Source organism: Tachysurus vachellii, chromosome 3, assembly GCF_030014155.1.
Source record: "Tachysurus vachellii isolate PV-2020 chromosome 3, HZAU_Pvac_v1, whole genome shotgun sequence".
NCBI classification, from domain to species: Eukaryota; Metazoa; Chordata; class Actinopteri; order Siluriformes; family Bagridae; genus Tachysurus; species Tachysurus vachellii.
Genome location: NC_083462.1, coordinates 14,737,816 through 14,758,596, shown reverse-complemented (window position 1 = coordinate 14,758,596; position 20,781 = coordinate 14,737,816). Strand labels below are relative to the sequence as shown.

General features: G+C 39.0%; 2 protein-coding genes across 6 annotated transcripts in view; both read left to right on the top strand.

Moving 5' to 3' along the window:
- The first annotated feature begins 8,722 nt into the window (after nucleotides 1-8,722).
- Nucleotides 8,723-13,574, top strand: pygo2 (pygopus homolog 2 (Drosophila)). 2 transcript variants are annotated; one of them, XM_060865905.1, is made up of 3 exons: nucleotides 8,723-8,827; nucleotides 10,203-10,252; nucleotides 10,675-13,574. In XM_060865905.1, the coding sequence occupies exons 2-3, from the start codon at nucleotides 10,211-10,213 to the stop codon at nucleotides 12,289-12,291; spliced, it is 1,659 nt and encodes a 552-aa protein (XP_060721888.1). In that variant the 5' UTR covers nucleotides 8,723-8,827; nucleotides 10,203-10,210; the 3' UTR covers nucleotides 12,292-13,574. The 2 variants fall into 2 exon arrangements, with proteins under 2 accessions (XP_060721888.1, XP_060721887.1); XM_060865904.1 differs by having other exon boundaries at nucleotides 8,731-9,502.
- Nucleotides 13,575-16,501: 2,927 nt separating this feature from the next.
- Nucleotides 16,502-20,781, top strand: part of cgnb (cingulin b) — a 33,839-nt gene continuing 29,559 nt past the window's right edge. For 3 of the 4 annotated variants that reach the window (XM_060865903.1, XM_060865902.1, XM_060865901.1), the window contains exon 1: nucleotides 16,502-16,669. The gene's annotated coding sequence lies outside the window, so the exon portion shown is untranslated. The remainder of the gene's footprint in view (nucleotides 16,670-20,781) is intronic. The other variant, XM_060865900.1, reaches the window with a different exon arrangement.

Here is a 20,781-nt window from a genome sequence, read left to right as displayed (position 1 = left end):
CATAACCCGGTCACGGCCAAGAGTATTTTTTTAGCTGATTTTATTAATTTGGACTGCACCAAAATCCATCAGCTTGACCAGCAGAAGTTAATAAATACAACACATTGGGGTTTTATAAACACAGAGGCTCAGAGATTAAGTGAAATTTGCTGTACAGAGTTACAGAAACTAAACTGATCACAGTTCAGTCACTAATATGATACTGTGACTCATAATGAGAAAAAACTTCGATTAAAGTGTAGTATAGATGATGAGAATAATCAGAATCATTTAACGATTAAAAGAAAATGTGTGTGTGTGTAAGTGTGTGTGTGGGGGTGTGTGTGTGGGTGCCAGGAACTTTAAGCCACTTTCTAAAACACATCCTGGACTTTCCTCACTTCCTGCCTGGCCTGTTAGACCTGTTCTATTCACACACACTTCAATGTCTCTTAATATCAAAAAGGCAAAACTTCAAAAACAGTGAAACTCTTGTGTTTGGCCCCCGGATTGTCTGTCTGCTGTGGCTGTGTGACACATGTGTTATCGTTTAAATCTGAGTGCTCATTCCTAATCAGACCTTAAGAATGTGCTTAGTCATTTTTACTCACTCTTAGTCACTTGCTTTACCTTTACTTTATCCTTAGGCCAATTCCAAAGTCTTACACAAATTCCTGAAACCTGATGTAACATCTAATCAGTTTCTCTGCAAAACAAAACTAGGAAATGGAATGTCCATGTACGTGTCTATATCTGTGTAAATACAAACTACACTGAATGTCCGTAGACATTTTTAGCTTTATGTATGTACCAGATTCTAAATCTTAAGCTAATTTACAGTGCTAGCATTAGTTTTGTAACATTAATGTTATTGTACTGTTACAAATACATGTGCACATGCTAACAGAGTGAAGTCTGTGTTGTGTTGGTGCTACATGATTTGTGGTTCCACATAGAGGCTGAACATACTAGAGATTACTGTGGAGGGAACCAGTTATATACAGTACAATGGAGTAGTGAACACTTGAGAACTTCAACCAGACAGGCTTTATCTAATAACTAATCTGGATCTCCTGGTTACACATTGTACCTTTTGATCATATAGTATACAGTTATAGAGGATAAGCGGTGTATAATCACACACTCTGGTGTCTGGTGGAGGCTGAGTTCCCTTTTGAGTATTGTTCCTCTCAAGGATTCTTCCACACCACCATTATCTTTGGCTTACACATTAGAGATACATTTATAATTTAGAATGTATATATTTTTGTAAATCTCCTTGTAACAATGCCCATTGAAGAATTATTATTATTGCCACACGTACATTACAGTACATTACAGCTATGAGGCAGTGCCCCAGGAGCAGCGAGGGCTCAGGGCCTTGCTCAGGGACCTAATGGTGGCAGCTTTATGGTGATGGGGCTTGAGCCCTGACCTTCCAATTACCAACCCAGATCCTGTACCACCTGAGCCACATCTGCCCTTGTTATAAGCAATAAAGAAATAAAATCCGACTTTGTTAGTGTGATCTTGTGCACTGCTACATCATGCTGCACTGAGGTCTTTCGGTGTCTTGGCACAGGCTGGATCTGTGGCTGTGGCTCTGACGTGGTGGTCGTGTCGTCTGACTCTGATGGTAACTGTAGTGTGTCCTGTCACTCTTATCAGGACACACGGTCTCTAAAAGGCCTGACAGACAGACAGACACTCCAGCTCACATCACACACACACACGCCACTTCTCCACTACCAAACGTCTATCTTACTCCTGACATTACATCGGCTCAGATGACTTACACACACGCTCACACACACACATGCTCACACACACTTTTTGCCTCTCTCACCCAGTCACACACACACACACAACTGCAGCATGCTGGAAAATATGAACCCTTTTTATGTTCTTTGGTATGATTTTTAGTTTTATGAGATTACAAAAATTTATATTTACTGTAACTTTTTTTGGTTCAGTAAATAGTTCAGTAAAATTTAACTACAGACACATGCAGGTTGTCAGTATAAAATGGGTAGAAATTAAATATTGACACTTTATCATTTTAAGCTCTTATACTGTTGCTTTTGCTGATATTCTTTGTGTTCTACTGATTCTTTGGACCCTTTGGTAGCGTTCTGGTCAAATTGACATTGTTTGGGTTTCAAAAACATTACAGAAATAAAACAAAAACAACATTAAAATCCTTTCCATATTGTCTTTATCTCAATCCCAAACAATTTAGATAAGATTTGTGATTATTTTTGATTAATGTTTATAATTTTTAGATTAAAAGTGTCAGATTTTGGGAAAACATTATAATTTCTGATATTGTTTATACTATCATAAAGACCTTAGTGGTGTAAATCTAAAAAAATGTAAATGTTTCAATTCAGGACAGGTCTCAGAGATACATCTTTAAAGCTGATGATTTAAAATAAATGCAAAAGACTTTTTAACTTTGACCTCACAAACCTGAGATTAAAACACAATTTTCATATTGCTGTTTACCTCTGAATAAAGCTTTAATCTTTTGTGTGGTTCTTAAAGTCAAAGATCATCAGCATGAGACAGACTTCATTTTCCAATGTTTTCAGACAGCTCAAGTAAATTACAGTTTATTTGCATAGTGAATTTAACATTATCTCAAAACAGCTTTATAAATCATTACTAATGAACAAATCTCTGGTGACTGTTGTGAGGAAAAACTCCATTAGATGATATGAAGAAGAACCCTTCATAGGAACCAGACACCGAAGGGAACCTCATAATCATTTGGGTTGACGGTGAGATTATAAATCATTATAGAGAGTAAGATTATAAATTATTATAAACACTGAGAGTGGGATTATAAATCATCATAAACCCTGAGAGCGGGATTATAAATCATTATAAACACTGACGGTAAGATTATAAATCATTATAGACACTGAGTGTGGGATTATAAATCATTATAAACACTGAGTGTGGGATTATAAATCATTATAAACACTGAGTGTGGGATTATAAATCATTATCATTATCATGAATCATTATCATGAATGTCAGGGAAAGGGGTGTCTTAACAGATAAAAAGACCCAAATGCAGGTATAACGAAAAAAGAGGGTTTATTTGGGGGGTAAAAATGACAAAGGGCTAGAAACACTAGGAACAGGAACACAAACACAAATACAACAAACGAAGAGAGGAGGACAAATATCAAACAAAGAAAACCGGTATAAATCATTGAAACACAAGGAACAGGTGTGCAGAGGTGGGAAAGGATAAGGAAAGGGATGGGCAAACACACGTGATACAAAAAACAAAGGAACATGACACAGACACAAAAACAGCCAGAATGTCCCCCTAGTGTCCAGGTAGGGAATAGTACCAGCCATTCCTGACAGTAGAATTATTAATTATTATAAACACTGAGAGTGGGATTATAAATTATTATAAACACTGAGAATGGGATTATAAAATATTATAAACACAGTGGGATTATTCATTATTATAAACACTGAGACTGGGATTATAACATATAAACACTGAGACTGGGATTATAAATTATTATAAACACTGAGACTGGGATTCTAAAATATTATAAACACAGAGTGGGATTATTAATTATTATAAACACTGAGAGTGGGATTATAAATTATTTTAAACACTGAGAATGGGATTATAAATTATTATAAATTATTAGAAACTTCTATTTGAATGACTGAATTCTTAATAGAGCGGAATCCAACTGGAGCTGGTACATCTGTAGACAGTGAGAAACAACTAAACATCAGACCATGTGACCTGATCAGTGATATCACACACATCCCATATGATGCACCGCAGCTCAACTTGCCGTTCACCTAAACCACTGGTGGTGGAACTCGGCCCCTCTGTGCTAACACTCTGAAAAAGATTTTATCAGCAGAATACCTGAGATCTTACATGCTGCTTTATTAGAAACACCATGTTGATGTTAAAATTGAATTCTATTTTATTTATATAGTGCTTTTAACAAAGTAACTTAACAGAAATCTGTATAAAAAATTTACATTGAAAGTTCATTGTTTCATGCACATTGTGTATTATCCTCTGGTGCTTCATCAGTGCTCAGGTATTCATGGTCTGTGGTCATGCCAGCAATCAATTATAGCTGCCATGTCAGTGCCAGAGCTGCACTGAAAATCATCTGCAACCCAAACAGTGGTCCTAAGACGGTCCATTTCCATTGATGACAGAGGAAGAGCCGATATCTCAGATGTAAAGATGGGTTTGTTAATTACAGGTAAGTATCATCTGCAGCAGACTGAACTGTGGGTAGAAATTGTATCAAGTCAGCAGTTATTGTTCATGTACTTAATTTGTACTTTATTAGCTCATAGACTTAAACCTCTTCTACTCTTTTTGCTTCTCTCAGCTGAAGCAGGCCACAGTAATTGAGTCACTATGGACCACTCATATTACCGAGCTATGAGCACAGTGATGGAGTGTGAAAGGTAAAAAGAGATGGCACATGGAACAGCGGTGTCAGTTTCTCCTTAAATGTGTCTAATACCTGTGAAATGATCCCACGTTGGTGCGTTGTTCTAATAACGTCTTGCTCATCGTCTAGATATCACATATTGCTGCATATCTAACCTTCACTTTGACTTTGGCATCTGTAGTTTTGGTGTACATCTGATCTGACAACAGTCATTAATCTCATCATCTCCTTCATTCATTCCCCTAACCTTTAACTGTGACCTTAACCTGACCATTACAGCATCACCAGGTTCACATTTAATCTGACTCCAAGATTACCAGGAGCTACTCAACACCAGGTCTTACATTAACCCTAATGAGGGTTTAAGTGGTCAGAAACGGTTAATTATGACTAACTGAGACGGACACCAGAGTAACGTCATCAGGATTATTCATAACTAATGATTAGGGTTGACTGCAGACTCACAGGTGGACTGACAGACTGGCGTGTGTGATACATTAATGATATAAAAATCTACTAAAGTTCATTATTTTATTAGAATAGTTTCTTCAGTTCAGCATAATGGGTCTTCAGATTATATTCTCCACAATTTTAGCAAAATGTTTCTTTTTAATCCAGACGAACACCCATCCTATTCTGGCACAACATCCAGTAAACAATGTGAGTTTGATTTAAATGTATGTACAAATGACACAGTCCCAATAAAGTGGACGTAACTATTGGGAAGTGAATAGAGAAAGAGGAAACATATTGAGGAAAATAAGAAGCAGGACTGTGGTAGAGGATGATCATTATGAATAAACAAATTCCACAAACAGGTTTAGAGAAATTTCTATGCAGTTTAGACCAAAATGTTGTTGAGATTAATAGCTGCAATTCATTATTTTGCTGGAGTATACCATCATAAAATAAAAGATCAAATCAGAATCAGAATCTCTTTAATCATCTGATATACATGTACAGTACAAATGTGTCTGGTGAAGAAAGGCTCTCTGTCATAGACTGAAATGAATGACAGAACCGAATGAGAGAAACTTAAAGGTTTAAACATTAGAGGAAGTTAGGGAGGTATATGCTACACCTCCACGAGCTGATGTCTCGTAATACTTTACCTGTAATCACCTTACAATTCTGCTTCACCTCCATACACTCTTTCACGTCTTCACTACTTAATCATAAAAATATATAACTGTAAATGCATTGTGACTCTAATTTACATCCATTTATGTATATTATCTTTACATACACTATATATCATCTCAGTTACTGTTGTACATAATTCACACACATTGCACAGACATATATAATTATTTTTTAGACATATTGTGCTGTATGTTCAACTAGCACATACTATTCTTCTGCACACCATATCTATCTATCTATCTATCTATCTATCTATCTATCTATCTATCTATCTATCTATCTATCTATCTATCTATCTATCTATCCATGTAGAAGATTAGCAAATTACTTCAATGTAATTTTATTTTTTTTTTTCAGTGAGACTAATGTGTGAATGTACACAGATATGATGTTGTCGTGTTGCAGTTGAGTAAACCTGCATGGTGACAAGAGCTCCTATGAACACACTGTAACCATAGCAACCTGTCTGTCCACAGCACAAGAAAAACCAAATCAAGCATGCAGGGTCAACGTCCAAACACAACATGAAGCAGCCGTGACGAGTCGGCCAATAGATTGGGTTATTTTTAACCCAACATTATTTAGAATGTAGAAAGTCTTCTGTAGAGGCTTCTGGACTGCATCTAGTAGGTTTTATTCACAATGTCATATAATAATTTAATAATAATTTATTTGTGAAGGCTCTAAAATTTGCAAGAAATGCAATTTCTTTTCAAGAAATACTGTATATAGGAAGCAAATATGATGAAGATGGAATGAAGCACAGGTTATTTTTCTCACATGTGAAAAGGTTTAATCACTGACATCAGCAAAACCTTCTGATTGATAGAGAAAAGTCGAAACTCCTTCCTTTCTCATAGTGATATTAAAATATCAGTCTTCACCTTGCAGACCATATGTAGGGAAATTCTCTATATTCACCAGATACACAAAAACTCAAGAGTCTAGGGTCATTTTCAAGAAGAGAAAAAAACAGTTCAAAAACTTGCAAGCTCTTCATTTATCAGGCTATGATTTAAGCAGGAAACCTGTGAGATTTATATCTGCTTCTGAAGATCTTGATCTTAGAAAGAGCCTTCGAGTTTCTGGGTTGTCATGTTGCAGTAGCAGATTACAGCCACCAGGGGGAACCTGAGTGTTTCTGTTCAGCTTCACATCAAACTCCACACAGCCCCACTGATTAATATACTCTCAATAATTATATTAAAATTCTTATAATATCAAGATTATTAAATTATAATCATTTATTTCTACTTATTTAATTTCTAAATATTTCAAGCTTTGTTATCTTATTCCATTTTCAGGTAGATTTTCTACTCTTAACTATATAATAATAATAATAATGATGATGGTGATGATGATGATGATGATGATGATGATGATGATGATAATAATAATAATAATAATAATAATAATAATAGTGTTCATTCTATGCTCAACTGTTTGAATTAGATTTTAAAAGTTAGAGGACAAAATTGATCTTAGTTGTTATACTACACTGTGCTCAGTTCACAAGGACTTCAGGGAGGACTTCACAAGGACTTCATGTACAATAAATCAAATAAACACAACCTGAAAAACACCCTGCAGTTCCCCTAGCACTGGGACTGAGAAGCACTAAAGTAACAGATGACCTCAATTGCTATGAATTTTACTAACCAGCTACTTTGCATTGATGAAGCCACAGTAGTCGACCTCGCTCTCTACTCAGCTTCATGTCTCATAATTACAGCAGGGGAGCTGCCTTTTTTAATACAGAGCACCTCTAACCATGTGTCAGGAATAGTCTATATTCAATTTTGAGGACAAATGAAATGATTACACTTTATTATTTTATAATGATGTTGTTTAATAGATATTTTCTTTTGCAGTTTAGAGAAACAGAGGAGTCTGATGTTGTCTTAAACTTAAACATATTGAGCAACAGGTAAAAATAGCACATTATACAAAATGATCAGGACTGATTTGAGTGTGTTATAAATGACAAAACCATAATTTATAATCTTTTTGTAAGCACAAGAAGAGTAAAAAGAGTTAAAAGAATAAAACTATTTGTGAGCACTTTAAAGCCACTCATTATCAAGTATTTCCAACTCAAGACTTCAACTTGACTCAGTAGCAGTGGCTCAGATATTAGTGTGAGATTACCACAAAAGCCATGAGAGTAATTTGTGTGTTTCTGTGTCACAGACACTTACTCAGCACTCAGGTCTGCAGAAGAACAACTACAAAAAACAAAGAGAAAGAATGACAGAGTGTGTGAAACGTCTCATGAACAAGAAGTAATAATAGAATAATGCACAAAAAACCTCCAGGCAAGTCAACTCTGTTTGACATGCAAAACAGCTTGGCATTATTTACATGAAGAGCTGCAAGCAGTGTGCATGAGGTTGGAGAAGTGCAACAGTAATGTTGTCTACAGCCGTCAGCTTAAGTGTTAAAGAAAGTGCAGGAAATCTCAAGAGATCTCATTTTGTAGAAACAAACTAACATTTTAAATGCATACAGCTGGTACAACGTCCCAGTTTTCAGCACATATCTATCCAATAATGCAGACACAGCTCTTTAATAACCACTCCGTGTACATTTACCAAAATAGCTGAACATGTAAACCTTCGATGAATGCATGTTCATTCATAAAGTATTCAGCCCCCTTTACTTGTCACTTTATGGTGTTGTGGAGATGATTTTCAATGGGAATAATAAGCATTGAATAACCTTCACTATACACTTAATCAGCCATAACAACAAAGAGAAAAGATGTTTTTAGAGATTGAGTTATTTTATGTTGTGTTGAGTTATGTTATGTTGTTTTATGTTGAGTTGTGTTGAGTTATGTTGTGTTGTGTTAACAAGAGAAAAGCACAAATAACGTAACATTCACATCCACGTGAAACAAGAGCGCCTGAAGCCCACATGCTGCATCGTGACTCGTTCTGGACGAGTCCATGTTGTAAAATTAGGAGGGGGTGCCGTCAAACGATTAAATCACACGTCTAAGCTACGCGTTTAAACCCCATCATGTATATAGCCTTGAGTAAATAAGATAATGGATTAATGAACGGAGACTGAGATATAAACCTCGTACAGAGTTTGTGTTTAATAAAGAGAAATAAACAACAGAACCCACCCCCCTACCCTCCCGTGCTCAGTGTGCCCGTCTCCCCCGGCTGTCCCTTTGTCCGGCACCGACTGTAGGCCATAATAGTTATGGCCGAATTCGCGTTTCAGGATAAATTTTAATTGTAAGTCTATTTGACGTTGACTGTTTGCTTTATGAGGATTGATAAATATGTAATAATGTAAGTGTTTATTTTGTTTGAACGCTTAGCGTGAGCCACATACAGCTTGCAGTCAAAGCCTGAGCTATGCTAGCTACTCGGCTGCTAACAGCTAACGTAGCTAAGCTAGCTAGCAATCTGGCGCGCGCTTCCACAGAATCCGCATCAAGTTAATCATGGAGCGCGCGCGCGTGGGGCGTCGTGTCGCGTGCGTGTAGCGTGCAGCTCGTGCGCGTCGCATTACGTTGAGGACAAAGCTGAGCTGTTATTATTGTAAGTTACAGTAGCGGTGTGTAGCGCTGCAGCTAACCGCTAACGCATTAGCAGCACATCTGTAAGTGATCACCGGAGGGAGGGTCGTTCACTAACATTGTTGGTTCGGGTTTTCTTCGTGTTCACTGTTTAATCCTCAGACGTCTGTAATAGACTCCGTGTGTAACACAAACCCGGACCCGCTGTATGCTCAGGAGGGATTTTAGCTGTCAGGTTGTAGCTGTGACTCGGACCTGAGGAGCCGCTCGTCACTTCTTCTTCTTTCTGTATGTGAGCGGTGACATGGCAGCGCGCCGACAAGCGTTTTAATGGCTGCCGAATCGGGGAGACTGCAGGCGGGACAAGGTCAAGGGAAGCGAGGCAAAGGTAGGCAAACGGCCATGTCTGTGTCCGAACGGAGTCCACAACTCAAATCTGCCCTGTCCACACCTGTCCCTGTGTTACACTGGCCCTGTTTTTCCCTCATGGACTCTGTGTCTCTCTCTGTGGGGAGCTGGTTGTATGTCAGCTTGTCTGTCCACTGGACTCTACCTGCGTCCTGTGTCCACTCAAGTCTCACACGCTCTGTACTCCAGTCTTTCTCCTTCCTGCCCCAAGCTCTCTCACCCAGCTCACATGTTGGCCATGAGCACGCAGTGTGGTGCGGAAGTCGGTTTGCATTTGCTTTCCTGCATTGTAAACGTTATCTGTCATGTACACGACATGTCGCGCAGAGATGTGTGTAGTATCAGTACTGTATTGGGTTCAGCCAAGAGATACATGCTATTTCACCTGGATCCAGGCTGGATGCATATATCTATACAGCTTAATGAAAAGGACATGCCATTGTAAATTACAGTAAACAAATAAAAATAATGCACACAGGTCCATATATATATATATATATATATATATATATATATATATATATATATATATATATATGCGCTGCTGGGAGCAAAAACCTGCTTTTCAAAAAAAAAAAAAAAAACATTTAAGAATCTTCCATTAACAGTTTTTTTTTTGTTTGTTTGTTTGTTTTTTCTATTTCTCTCTCTACCTTATCTCCATGTTTGCTTGTGTTTAGGTTCCCAGATGAAAAGCCCGGAGAAAAAGAAGAGGAAGTCTAGCACTCAGGTGAAATAAGTTCCTTGAACCTTCAACTTTTTAAGATGTAAAGATAGATTTAAATTATTTGCATAATTTGCATAGCTACCGGGTCTCCGGTTTGATCCTGAGCACAGTGTCTGAGTATCTCAGTTTCCCAGTTCTTCATCCTACCTCCCAAATTCCAAAGAAATGTGAGGATTGGCTACTCTAAATTGCCCCCTGGGTGTGTGGGCATATGTGTAAACACACATGCATCTGGGGTGTATGGTGCTCACATCAAGTCTTCTCAAGGAAGGCTCCAGATTCACCAGGGCCATGACTAGAAAAAAATATTACTTCAAATGATTTAATTGTTTCAGGTTAATTCAGAGCATTTTTGTTTATATTTTAAGTCATAGTTTCCTGTCACTTGAGCATTCAGTCTCCCTGTCTTTTTCTGTTGTGCGCAGGGGGCAAGTTTCTCCCACCTCTCTGAGTTTGCACCTCCTCCAACCCCTATGGTAGACCATCTTGTGGCCTCAAATCCATTCGATGATGACTTTGGCCCACCATCACGTCCTGCTGGAGCAGGGGTTCCAGGAAGTGCACCTTTTCTGTCAAGCCCAGGGGCCGGTGGGGGAGGTGGAGGTTATGGAGCACCAGGTAGAATGGGAGGGGGTATGGCCTACATGGGTGGCCCTGGAGGTCCAGGTGGTGGACAGCCTGGACGAAGACCTCCTTTTGGACCTCCACCACCCAACACAGGACCACATCACCCAATTGGATTTGGAGGAATGCCTGGATTTGGCGGTGGGGGAGGAGGAGGGGGTGGTGGGGGAGGAGGGGGTTTTCCTCCAGGGGGACCATCACAATTTAACATGCCACCTAATTTCAGCCCTCCTATGCACCCTGGGCAAGGTTTTAACCCTATACTCTCACCTAGTGGAATGGGTGGTGGTCCTGGAAGTGGTGGTCCTCCTCACCCACGCTTTGGGATGCAGCAACCCCAGCATGGACAGGGTGGTCATCCTTTCAACAGTCCTCCAATGCCTGGGGGCCCACGTGGTCCTCCACACGGCCCATTGAATCCAATGGGTGGAATGCCAACTGGAATGAATATGATGGGTGGTATGGGGGGTGGAATGGGTGGAGGTAACATGGTGGGTGGCCACACAGGGATCCCGCCACAGGGATCATTTCCTCCATCACAAGACGGCCCCTATCCTGGGCCGGGCACTCCTGGTAGTGAAGAGGGCAAAAACTTTGTTGGTGGACCAGGCGGTGGTCCACCAGGTCCGCCTCAGCAACCGCCAAATCTCAACCCCTCTGGTCCTCCATCCAACAATGCTACTCCAGGTCCATCCCCAGCTTCTGGACCACCACAGGCTGGAGGTGGGTTTCCTGGTCACCCTGATGTTCAACAATCAACACCCAATACACCTGGGCAACCCTCATCAGTGCCTCCTCCACCCAATCCTAATTCCTCCCCTACTGGTCCACTAAACGGTCCACAATCTCAGGGCCCTCCAAATCAGCACACTCCAGTTAACTCTGCAAGTGGCCCTGCTCCCAACACTCCATCCAATCAGCAGCAACCAACACCACCCAACTCCAACCCAGGCTCTGCACCATACAATCAGCAGAACAGCGTTCCTGGTGGAGGACCTATGGCCAGTCAGCCCCCCAATTCCAATCAAAACAACTTAAACAGCACCGTTGGCAATAACCCTAACCCACCATCTAACTCAGCCTCCACACCTAACACACAGTCTCCGCTTCCCACTGGCCAAGCGCCACCTTCGGTTGGTCCAGCTTCTGGACCTCCAAAGCTGGGAAGTGGAATGGTGTTCCATTGTGGCTTCTGCATGTTAGAGGTACATGATGACCAGGAGGCCATTCTTTGTGAGGCATCATGCCAGCGCTGGTTCCACAGAGACTGCACAGGCCTTACTGAACCTGCATATGGCCTGTTAACCAGAGAGAGCGCTGCGGTATGGGCTTGTGATTTTTGCCTCAAGACTAAGGAGATTCAGGCAGTATATGTACGCCAGAGCCTGGGACAGTTGGTGGCTGCCAATGAAGGCTAAGTGATCATCAATGCGAGAGAGGAAATTAAGCATAAATGACATGGAACTGATTGCTTTATGCCATTCAGCCAACAACACAGAGGCAGGCAGGCTAAAGAAAGTTGACAGAGTAGGAATTGTAGGGAAACCAATGTATAGAGCGCAACTGGAAAATGTGGACTCTACTTCCTGTATTGAGTGCTCTTGCAAACCACAGAAGCACTTTTAGGGCTTACATTTCTTGAAGATATGAGGAAGTTTGACCAAGGTTTTTCATTAACAGCGAAGACAAGTAATGAATACGCCATTTCATATTACCGGTATGATTTGGCTCATGTTTAAGGAAAAGAAAATATTTCTGTCATTGCTTAAATTGAACACATTGTTGTAAAGTGCTGATGAATTTTCTAACATGGTCGTATTTTAAAGTAATGAACCAGTAAAGTTTCCAGTCAGAGTAATATTTCCCTCCAAAAGCAGCTTGTCTACCAGCAAAGCACTGACAACAACTCACTACCTCACAGATTTAACAGTTGTACACATGCTTTGGCACAGCTCGACTGCTATGTAAATCTAGAGTGAGGTCTCCCTACACCACCTCTTCTAGTCCATCCTTTCCATTTCAGTGTGTCCAAAGGAAATGAGTAACTTCCTTCACCTTGGAGAGGAATGGTGTATACACCTGTATATAATTAATATTACTCACATTTTCTTTCAGTTCCTAATGGCAAGAGCTGTCCTGTAAACAGAAAGATCCATGAAATTTTAATCACTCAGTTGCCAAGATTTTGTCTTAATATACATTCATTCACCACTTTTATTTAAAACTGAGAGGTCGGTGTGAACGGTTGGCTATATAGGGAGTAGTGCTACGTAACCATATCCGATGAGTATAGTCTTTGGATTGCATGTGAACCAAATGCAGTAATTTGTCTGCTGTTTGTAATGTATTGTTTTTTTAGGCCTCAGTGAGGGGTGTGAAGTAGACCAAATAACAGAATGAATGAAATCAAATATCGGCTCATGTTTCTGTTGCTGATAAAGATGTTATTTTATTTTTCTTTTCACATTTCTGTCCAGGTTGCCTTTTTTCTTAGCAAATATCCTTTTTTTTTTGTACTGATGTCTGGTGTGCTTACTTTAGTGCCCTCTGTTGTCCAGGATTGTGCAGTACTGTTTGAGGTGGGCAGAAGTAAGGTATTGTAAAAGAAGTAAAGGAAAATGTATTTGTATTTTTACTTGCCATTTTTGTAGACTATTGTTGCATTAAATTTGGGTATGACTACCCAGTAAACCACCATAAAGTATATGTAATATACTTCTTTTATTTCTAATGCATGCCTCATGTTATTTAATATCTTTCCATCTGCTATTTTACTTCATTCCACTCTTCTTGCAAATGATAGAAATCTCAAATAACAGTGCTGTTTGAATCACGATGACATAACACCACAGGTTATTTTCTTATTGCATTCGTATTTCAGAAATTTCCAACATTTTACAATGAAGTATTTTGTTAGTATGTGCTGTCTGAAAACAGTTGCCATATCTTTAGAAGTAATTTCTTAAATGTTTATTCCAACTATTAATAATGATAATTCTTTAGTATTTTCTGTTTTTTTTAAAAATTATTTTTATAAACCTTTTATATAAAGGTTGTTTATATACTATGAAACAGTCTTACTAGTGTTTTGAATAAAAACTTAGTCGTGCATTTTATCTTAAGGATATAATAAAGCTCTGATATCATGCCTAAATAACTGATATCTGAATGCAAGGCCACAACATGACCCTGTTCAAAAGCACTCTTAACATTTCAAGGCTTAGGAATATAAGAAAATGTCCATGTAATGTTCAGTTTATTGAGTGAACCTATAATGTAACTAGACTCGGCCATTTTATCAGGTAAAGAGATCATTCAGTTAGATGAATGTTGTAGGTCTACAATTGCTAACTGTAGGTTGTGAGCTCCCTTTACATTGTTCATCACTGGTAAGAGACCATCAGGAGAGCACTGATGATCCAAACCAGCACTTGGAGTGACCTTAATGCCTGAATGTAGCTCACATACAGTTCGTGGTACTGATCCAACTAAGCAGTCACATGCTGCAAGAAACAATCTAGCATTTCTGAAAAGGAAGAAAGTCCAGGCTGCTGACATGGGTGTGGGAAGTGGTAATTGAAAACCCTTTCACACAAAGGGACTACATTATCATACAATGACACCAAAATGAGATGGACATCTGAATAGTAAGTAAGAGACGCACAGGGAACTGGCCCTGCAGCTGTTATATAATTTATTCAAAGACAAGGAACATGATTCTACATATTTTATATTTAAAAAAAAAAAAAAAAAACAGCTGAAATTATTCAATGTGCAACAAAAGCCTTTATCCACATTCTTTTTTTTTTGATTACCAGTCTGACATGTTCGGTTTTGGACATTATAGATCAGATGCTGGTCAGGATAAGACTGGATACAAAGAATAAATGTGATAATTCTCCCCTACTGGTTGGTGCTGTGGGTTGGGTTATGCATGAGCAAAACGTTACTGCGTCTTTAGATGAATTGCATTCAGTTTAAGGTCTGATTAATGTGTTAATACTTTCACTGGATGGATTTAAATTAAAATTAGCTCAACTCTCTAAATATTTGCAGGTTAAAGTGTTTTGCCTTTTCAGATACACAATATCTTGAAGTATTAAGTTTGACTAAAATACAGTAATGACCAACTACTGAAAACATCTGATATTATGTGCGCATCCCAATATGTGTATTCTTATAAATATACATTACAAACTACAAGCTATTATAATTGGTACTGTGATCATGTTCATAATGCAGTGATGTACAGTGACTTAATAACCTTCATGAAATGAAACGTTCACAATATGACCACGTTATCACATGTATTACTAATTGTAAAGGAAGTGGGTGTGAGGATGTGTTGAAATTCCATCCTTGATATTACATGTTATCACAAATTATCATAATGCACATATTATCATAATGCACTAGAAGGTATAAAATTGTATAACTCATACTCATTCTTCGCCTCTCATTTAACCCTGATGTGCCTAGCACTCTGGAACAGTGTAAATCTGGACTAGTCAGACCACACAACCTTTTGCCATTGCTCCAGAGTCCAATCTTTATGTTTCCTAGCATACAAGTCTTTTTCCCCAGCCCTTTTGTGTCATTCTGGAAAAGGGCGTCTGCCAAATGCTGTAAATGTAAATGTTTCTGATTAGCCTCACTGATAAGTGGTTGTTATAAGGTTACACAGCCATTTAGTCCCATTCCCTTGAGTTCACTTTGCATTGTACATGTGGAAATGCTCTTACTTTTACTTACACTTTGCAATAATTTCTACTGTTGTTTTTTTATGATTTAATTTCACTAAATGTTTGTGATCTCAGATTAATGATCATTCAAGAATTTTTTCCAACCACATTTCTCCCTCAAAGATGATGGTTCACTATCACTATACTTCCAGGTGTTAATAATGTGTTGGACAATTTTACTAGTTTCAGCAAAACCCTTCATGAAGGCCAATCATTTGACCGGAACATCTTTGAACATGATTGTTTAAGAAATGAGAAATGGAGTACATACAAAGAATAGTTTTACAACTTTGAAAACACTAACAGGGAAATTAACTAACTACAGCTTGACTAGTTTTTGCACCATGGATGCTGAGCTGATTAGACGTTTCACCCAAGCTTCGATGATAATGTAATTTATAATTAAATTAAATTTATAATGAAATCCTGTGTGTGAAAGACAGACGTGAAATTGAAGAGTTTTCATTAGTCAATTGAAATGTACATATTGTAGTTAGACATTCAGGATGAACCAATTTTAGTCCATTTCATGCCTAAAAAGATGCCTCTGATTTTAACATTATTGTCTGTATACAAAGGTGTTTTTTATGGTTTAATAGCCATAAAACTCGTCACCTGTTTATAATGCTGTGGTCCCTGTACATTACAGCTGATCAGTAAGATATATATCTTTGCTAACATTAAGTGTTTATGGTTGTTTTTGTGTTCACACCACTGCAGATGTTCACTATAATTCAGGAGACTACTTACAACGCAAATATTACATTTGATTGACATGAGCTCCCAGCCAATAGCTTGCGTCTGAGGGCAGGCCACGAGACATTTCTGACTAATTGGAGGCGTCGAGGGGGCGGGGCCATGGTGAGGGTGAGAGAGACAGAGCAACAGGTTGTCGAAAGGGTTTTGTTTTAATTCCCGTCGGTGAGCAGCGTGAACACTCCATCATCATCATCATCATCATCATTATTATTATACAGTGCTACAATCCCATGCTTAACTCACCGTAAAACGGACCTGCTGACTGCTGAACACCAGGACTGCTGTATATTGTCTGGTAGGAACACAGGACACTAATGTTTACTTAGTGCGGCTTGGTCACTTCTACAGGGCAAATACATTCATTATTGTGTTCAGTTACAGCTGGGGTTTAATCTCGGTTTACTGTGTGACAGCTGGGGTTAAACCTCAGTTTACTGTGTGACAGCTGGGGTTTAACCTCAGTTTACTGTGTGACAGCTGGGGTTTAACCTCAGTTTACTGTGTGTCAGCTGGGGTTTAACCTCAGTTTACTGTGTGACAGCTGGGGTTTAACCTCGATTTAATGTGTGACAGCTGGGGTTTAACCTCAGTTTACTGTGTGTCAGCTGGGGTTTAACCTCGATTTAATGTGTGACAGCTGGGGTTTAACCTCAGTTTACTGTGTGACAGCTGGGGTTTAACCTCAGTTTACTGTGTGACAGCTGGGGTTTAACCTCGATTTAATGTGTGACAGCTGGGGTTTAACCTCAGTTTACTGTGTGAAATCTGGGGTTTAACCTCAGTTTACTGTGTGACAGCTGGGGTTTAACCTCAGTTTACTGTGTGTCAGCTGGGGTTTAACCTCGATTTAATGTGTGACAGCTGGGGTTTAACCTCAGTTTACTGTGTGACAGCTGGGGTTTAACCTCAGTTTACTGTGTGACAGCTGGGGTTTAACCTCGATTTACTGTGTGACAGCTGGGGTTTAACCTCAGTTTACTGTGTGAAATCTGGGGTTTAACCTCAGTTTACTGTGTGACAGCTGGGGTTTAACCTCAGTTTACTGTGTGACAGCTGGGGTTTAACCTCGATTTACTGTGTGACAGCTGGGGTTTAACCTCAGTGTAATCTCAGTGTTGGGCTTTAGTTTAACGTCAGTCTCATCTCAGTGTTGGGCTTTAGTTTAACCTCAGTTTCATCTCAGTGTTGGGCTTTAGTTTAACGTCAGTCTCATCTCAGTGTTGGGCTTTAGTTTAACCTCAGTCTCATCTCAGTGTTGGGCTTTAGTTTAAGCACAGTTTCATCTCATTGTTGGGCTTTGTTCTGTCAGTGTCTGTGTGAGATACGATGAGATGAGATGAGAGATCACCTGCTATTTCCAGGTTGCTTCTGTTTCTGTTTCTTGTTTTCTAATAGCATGGGGAATTTCTCTCTCTCTCTCTCTCTCTCTCTCTCTCTCTCTCTCACTCACTCACTCACTCACTCACTCACTCTCTCTCTCGCTCTCTCTCTCTCTCTCTCTCTCTCTCTCTCTCTTACTCTCTCACTCACTCACTCTCCCTTTGTTTCCTACATAGTCAGGAGACACAGCCTATAACCAAATCTTTTTAAACATGGATACATGACCTCAACAGGTGGCTCCTGCACTGATCTCATTTACTCCAGTGTTGTATTGAATTAACAAATAAATGAGAAAGCTGCTATTAATGAAGTGACACTGACCACCTGTCACAGGTATCAGCTGCAGAGTCCAGTCACTGAAACCTGCTTACATTCACACTGACTGCACCACATCACGTTCTGCCTGTTAATAAGAAGAAGGTTAATTACTATTACTAATTACTAAGCTACTTTCATTCAGTTATGTACATTTAAGTGTCTAATCTGATCTGGTTATTTATGCGTATGCACTGAGGTGCACACGTACAGAATGCACACTTTCTGTACATTATACAGATAAAGATCATCCACGATTACAGCAGTAATAAGGAGAAGTGTGAAGTGAAGCAGTGTGATGAACTTTCAGCAAGTGGGACGACAGACAGATTTAACTTTTACAGGTTTCAGTCTGAGTTTCCGTGTTGGTCACGGCTCATGCTCCAGCCCTAATGTTGGGTTGACTGATACTCACCAACCTGCTGGATTAGTGTAAGGCAATTAATGTTTGGAGAATGTGTGAGAGAGGGGGAGGGAGAGAGAGAGAGTGAGAGAGAGAGAGAGAGAGAGAGAGAGAGAGAGACAGAGAGAGAGAGAGAGAGAATAATAGTACTTCTGTAGTACTGTACAGAGTGTGTCACAGGTCAAATGGTTTATTAGTGGAAGTTTCTTTGGCTCAGATATTTTCACTCATTTCCTCTTCACTCTAGCGATCTACAGTACGTTCATAATACAGATGACTAAATTATGTGAATATTATCTGAACATTTCATCATTGTTGTGCTCATTCACACCCAGTGTTTTGAGGTTAAGTTACATTTTAGAAATGAAAGTTTCTTCCAATTATTTTAATGTCAGCTCAGATCAGATGAGATGACCGTGCACATGACCACCTAAGGGTGCCAATACTTTTCATTTTGGTAAAAGTTAAAACTTTCTTTAAGTTGATGTAGATGAGAGCAAGAATGCTGTGATCTGAGAGTGGTGAGTCTACAGCTGAGATCGATTCATCTGTCAGTGGTGTATATGAAATTCTAAATACAGACTGTAGTGGAGTTGGAGACATTCTGGAGAAATAAGAATTACCTGAATATCGTCCTTACAGTTCAGTTTTCGATTAATGTAAGTTGTTTAACCTTAGAAAAGAATGGTAATAAAACTAAATAATGATATCATTAGTGTGATTTATTCAGACAATATATCATTAAAGCTCTGCATTAAAATATGACCAAATGAAATACCACTGAGCTTTTACTGGGGTGACTGGTGAGGGTCTGAAGCTCTGACCATTAACTGTTCTGATGTTTGGTAAACTTTTGTTCTGTCTATCAAACATGAGCTTCACAATGTCTGAAGAGGTTTCTTTAAACTGGATACACAGAGGCTGAGTTAAAGCTGAAGTGCTCCTTTACACCAGATCTTAAAGATTTAGGGGAATGTTTCAGCTACTGTATTTAATTTAATTTAATAACAATTTATTATTTAACAATTGCCATTGTCTCAAAGGAGCTTTAAGACAATGTTTTTGTTCTGTCCTTATCATTCTGTAAAGTTTAAATTAAGTTACTATTTATCTCTAACATCTGTCTTTAATAAACAAGGTGATATGAGGAAGAAACCTTGTGAGGAACCAAATTCTGAAGGGAATCTCATCCTCAGCTACGAACCATAAGCATTTGTTTGTTTGTTTGTTTGTTTGTTTGTTTGTTTATTTCTTAATTATTTGTTGGTTTGTTTTTCTTTTACCAAAGCTACTGTAACCTGCTAGTACATTCTTTGAAAAACAGTGTGTGGGTTTAACGACGTTTTTAGGTTTATTACATGTTATGAAATTGATGTTTTATATAAAACAGAAGAACGGTCTGCTGCATCACACAGGCAGTTTGAATAAATTGTTTGATATGCAGATGGATTGAATTCAGCACCTTTTATCGAACAATATGAGTCAATGTCCCATGTCATCACAGCCATAACACATTATAATAGTTGGCCTGAAAGGCTTTGAATGTGAAAATGAAACAGTAATAAAATCAAAATACTCAAGAATAGTGAAGGGAAATAAAAGGGCAAGAGGAACATCACAAAAATGTGTGTGTGTGTGTGTGTGTGTGTGTGTGTGTGTGTGTGTGTGTGTGTGTGTGTGTGTGTGTGTGTGTGTGTGTGTGTGTGTGTGTGTGTGTGTGTGTGTGTGTGTGTGTGTGTGAATAGAGACCAGATATTCCTGTCTGGACACATTCTGTCAATGAGATGGCGGTTTCGGGGTCAGGTGAGGTCAAAGCTGATCGAAGTTGCAGTGCCAGATGATTCGTTTTAAATGTTAGTAAGGAAGTAAAACACATGGCCAAAAGTTTACAAAGCTTCATATAAATAAATGTACAGGAACTAGTGACATGTTTCTATACACCAGGAATATGAGACAGTGAGCAAATTCACAAAAGGAAATAATGATATAATGTAATTCCACATACTGTAGCAGGACTTCTGAGTAGTGAGACGTGGGAAATGATGTTTCTTGTGTTTGTTGAGGCGACTCACGTGGTGCAGAATGTGTATAGTGAGAATGTGTGGAATTTTGACTATGTGCACATGACAATGGCTGATCAGCAGTTGGGCCTCACAGAGGTGCTGTGTATTACAGTGTAACCCAGTCCTCCATAACGGTTAGTTACTTATTAATATCCAGGAGGTTACTGATTAGTGAAACACATCAGGTCTTTTAGTGAATTCTGGTAGTTTTTAAAATAAGGGAAGCCTGGGTGTCGCTTATTAAAG

Bases quoted from the DNA above. Each gene is read 5' to 3' on its own strand.
- pygo2 (XM_060865904.1), top strand. From the start codon at position 9,445: ATGGCTGCCGAATCGGGGAGACTGCAGGCGGGACAAGGTCAAGGGAAG. The intron at 9,503-10,202 runs GTAGGCAAACGG...GCTTGTGTTTAG, and splicing joins TCAAGGGAAGCGAGGCAAAG to GTTCCCAGATGAAAAGCCCG. The intron at 10,253-10,674 runs GTGAAATAAGTT...TGTTGTGCGCAG, and splicing joins AGAGGAAGTCTAGCACTCAG to GGGGCAAGTTTCTCCCACCT.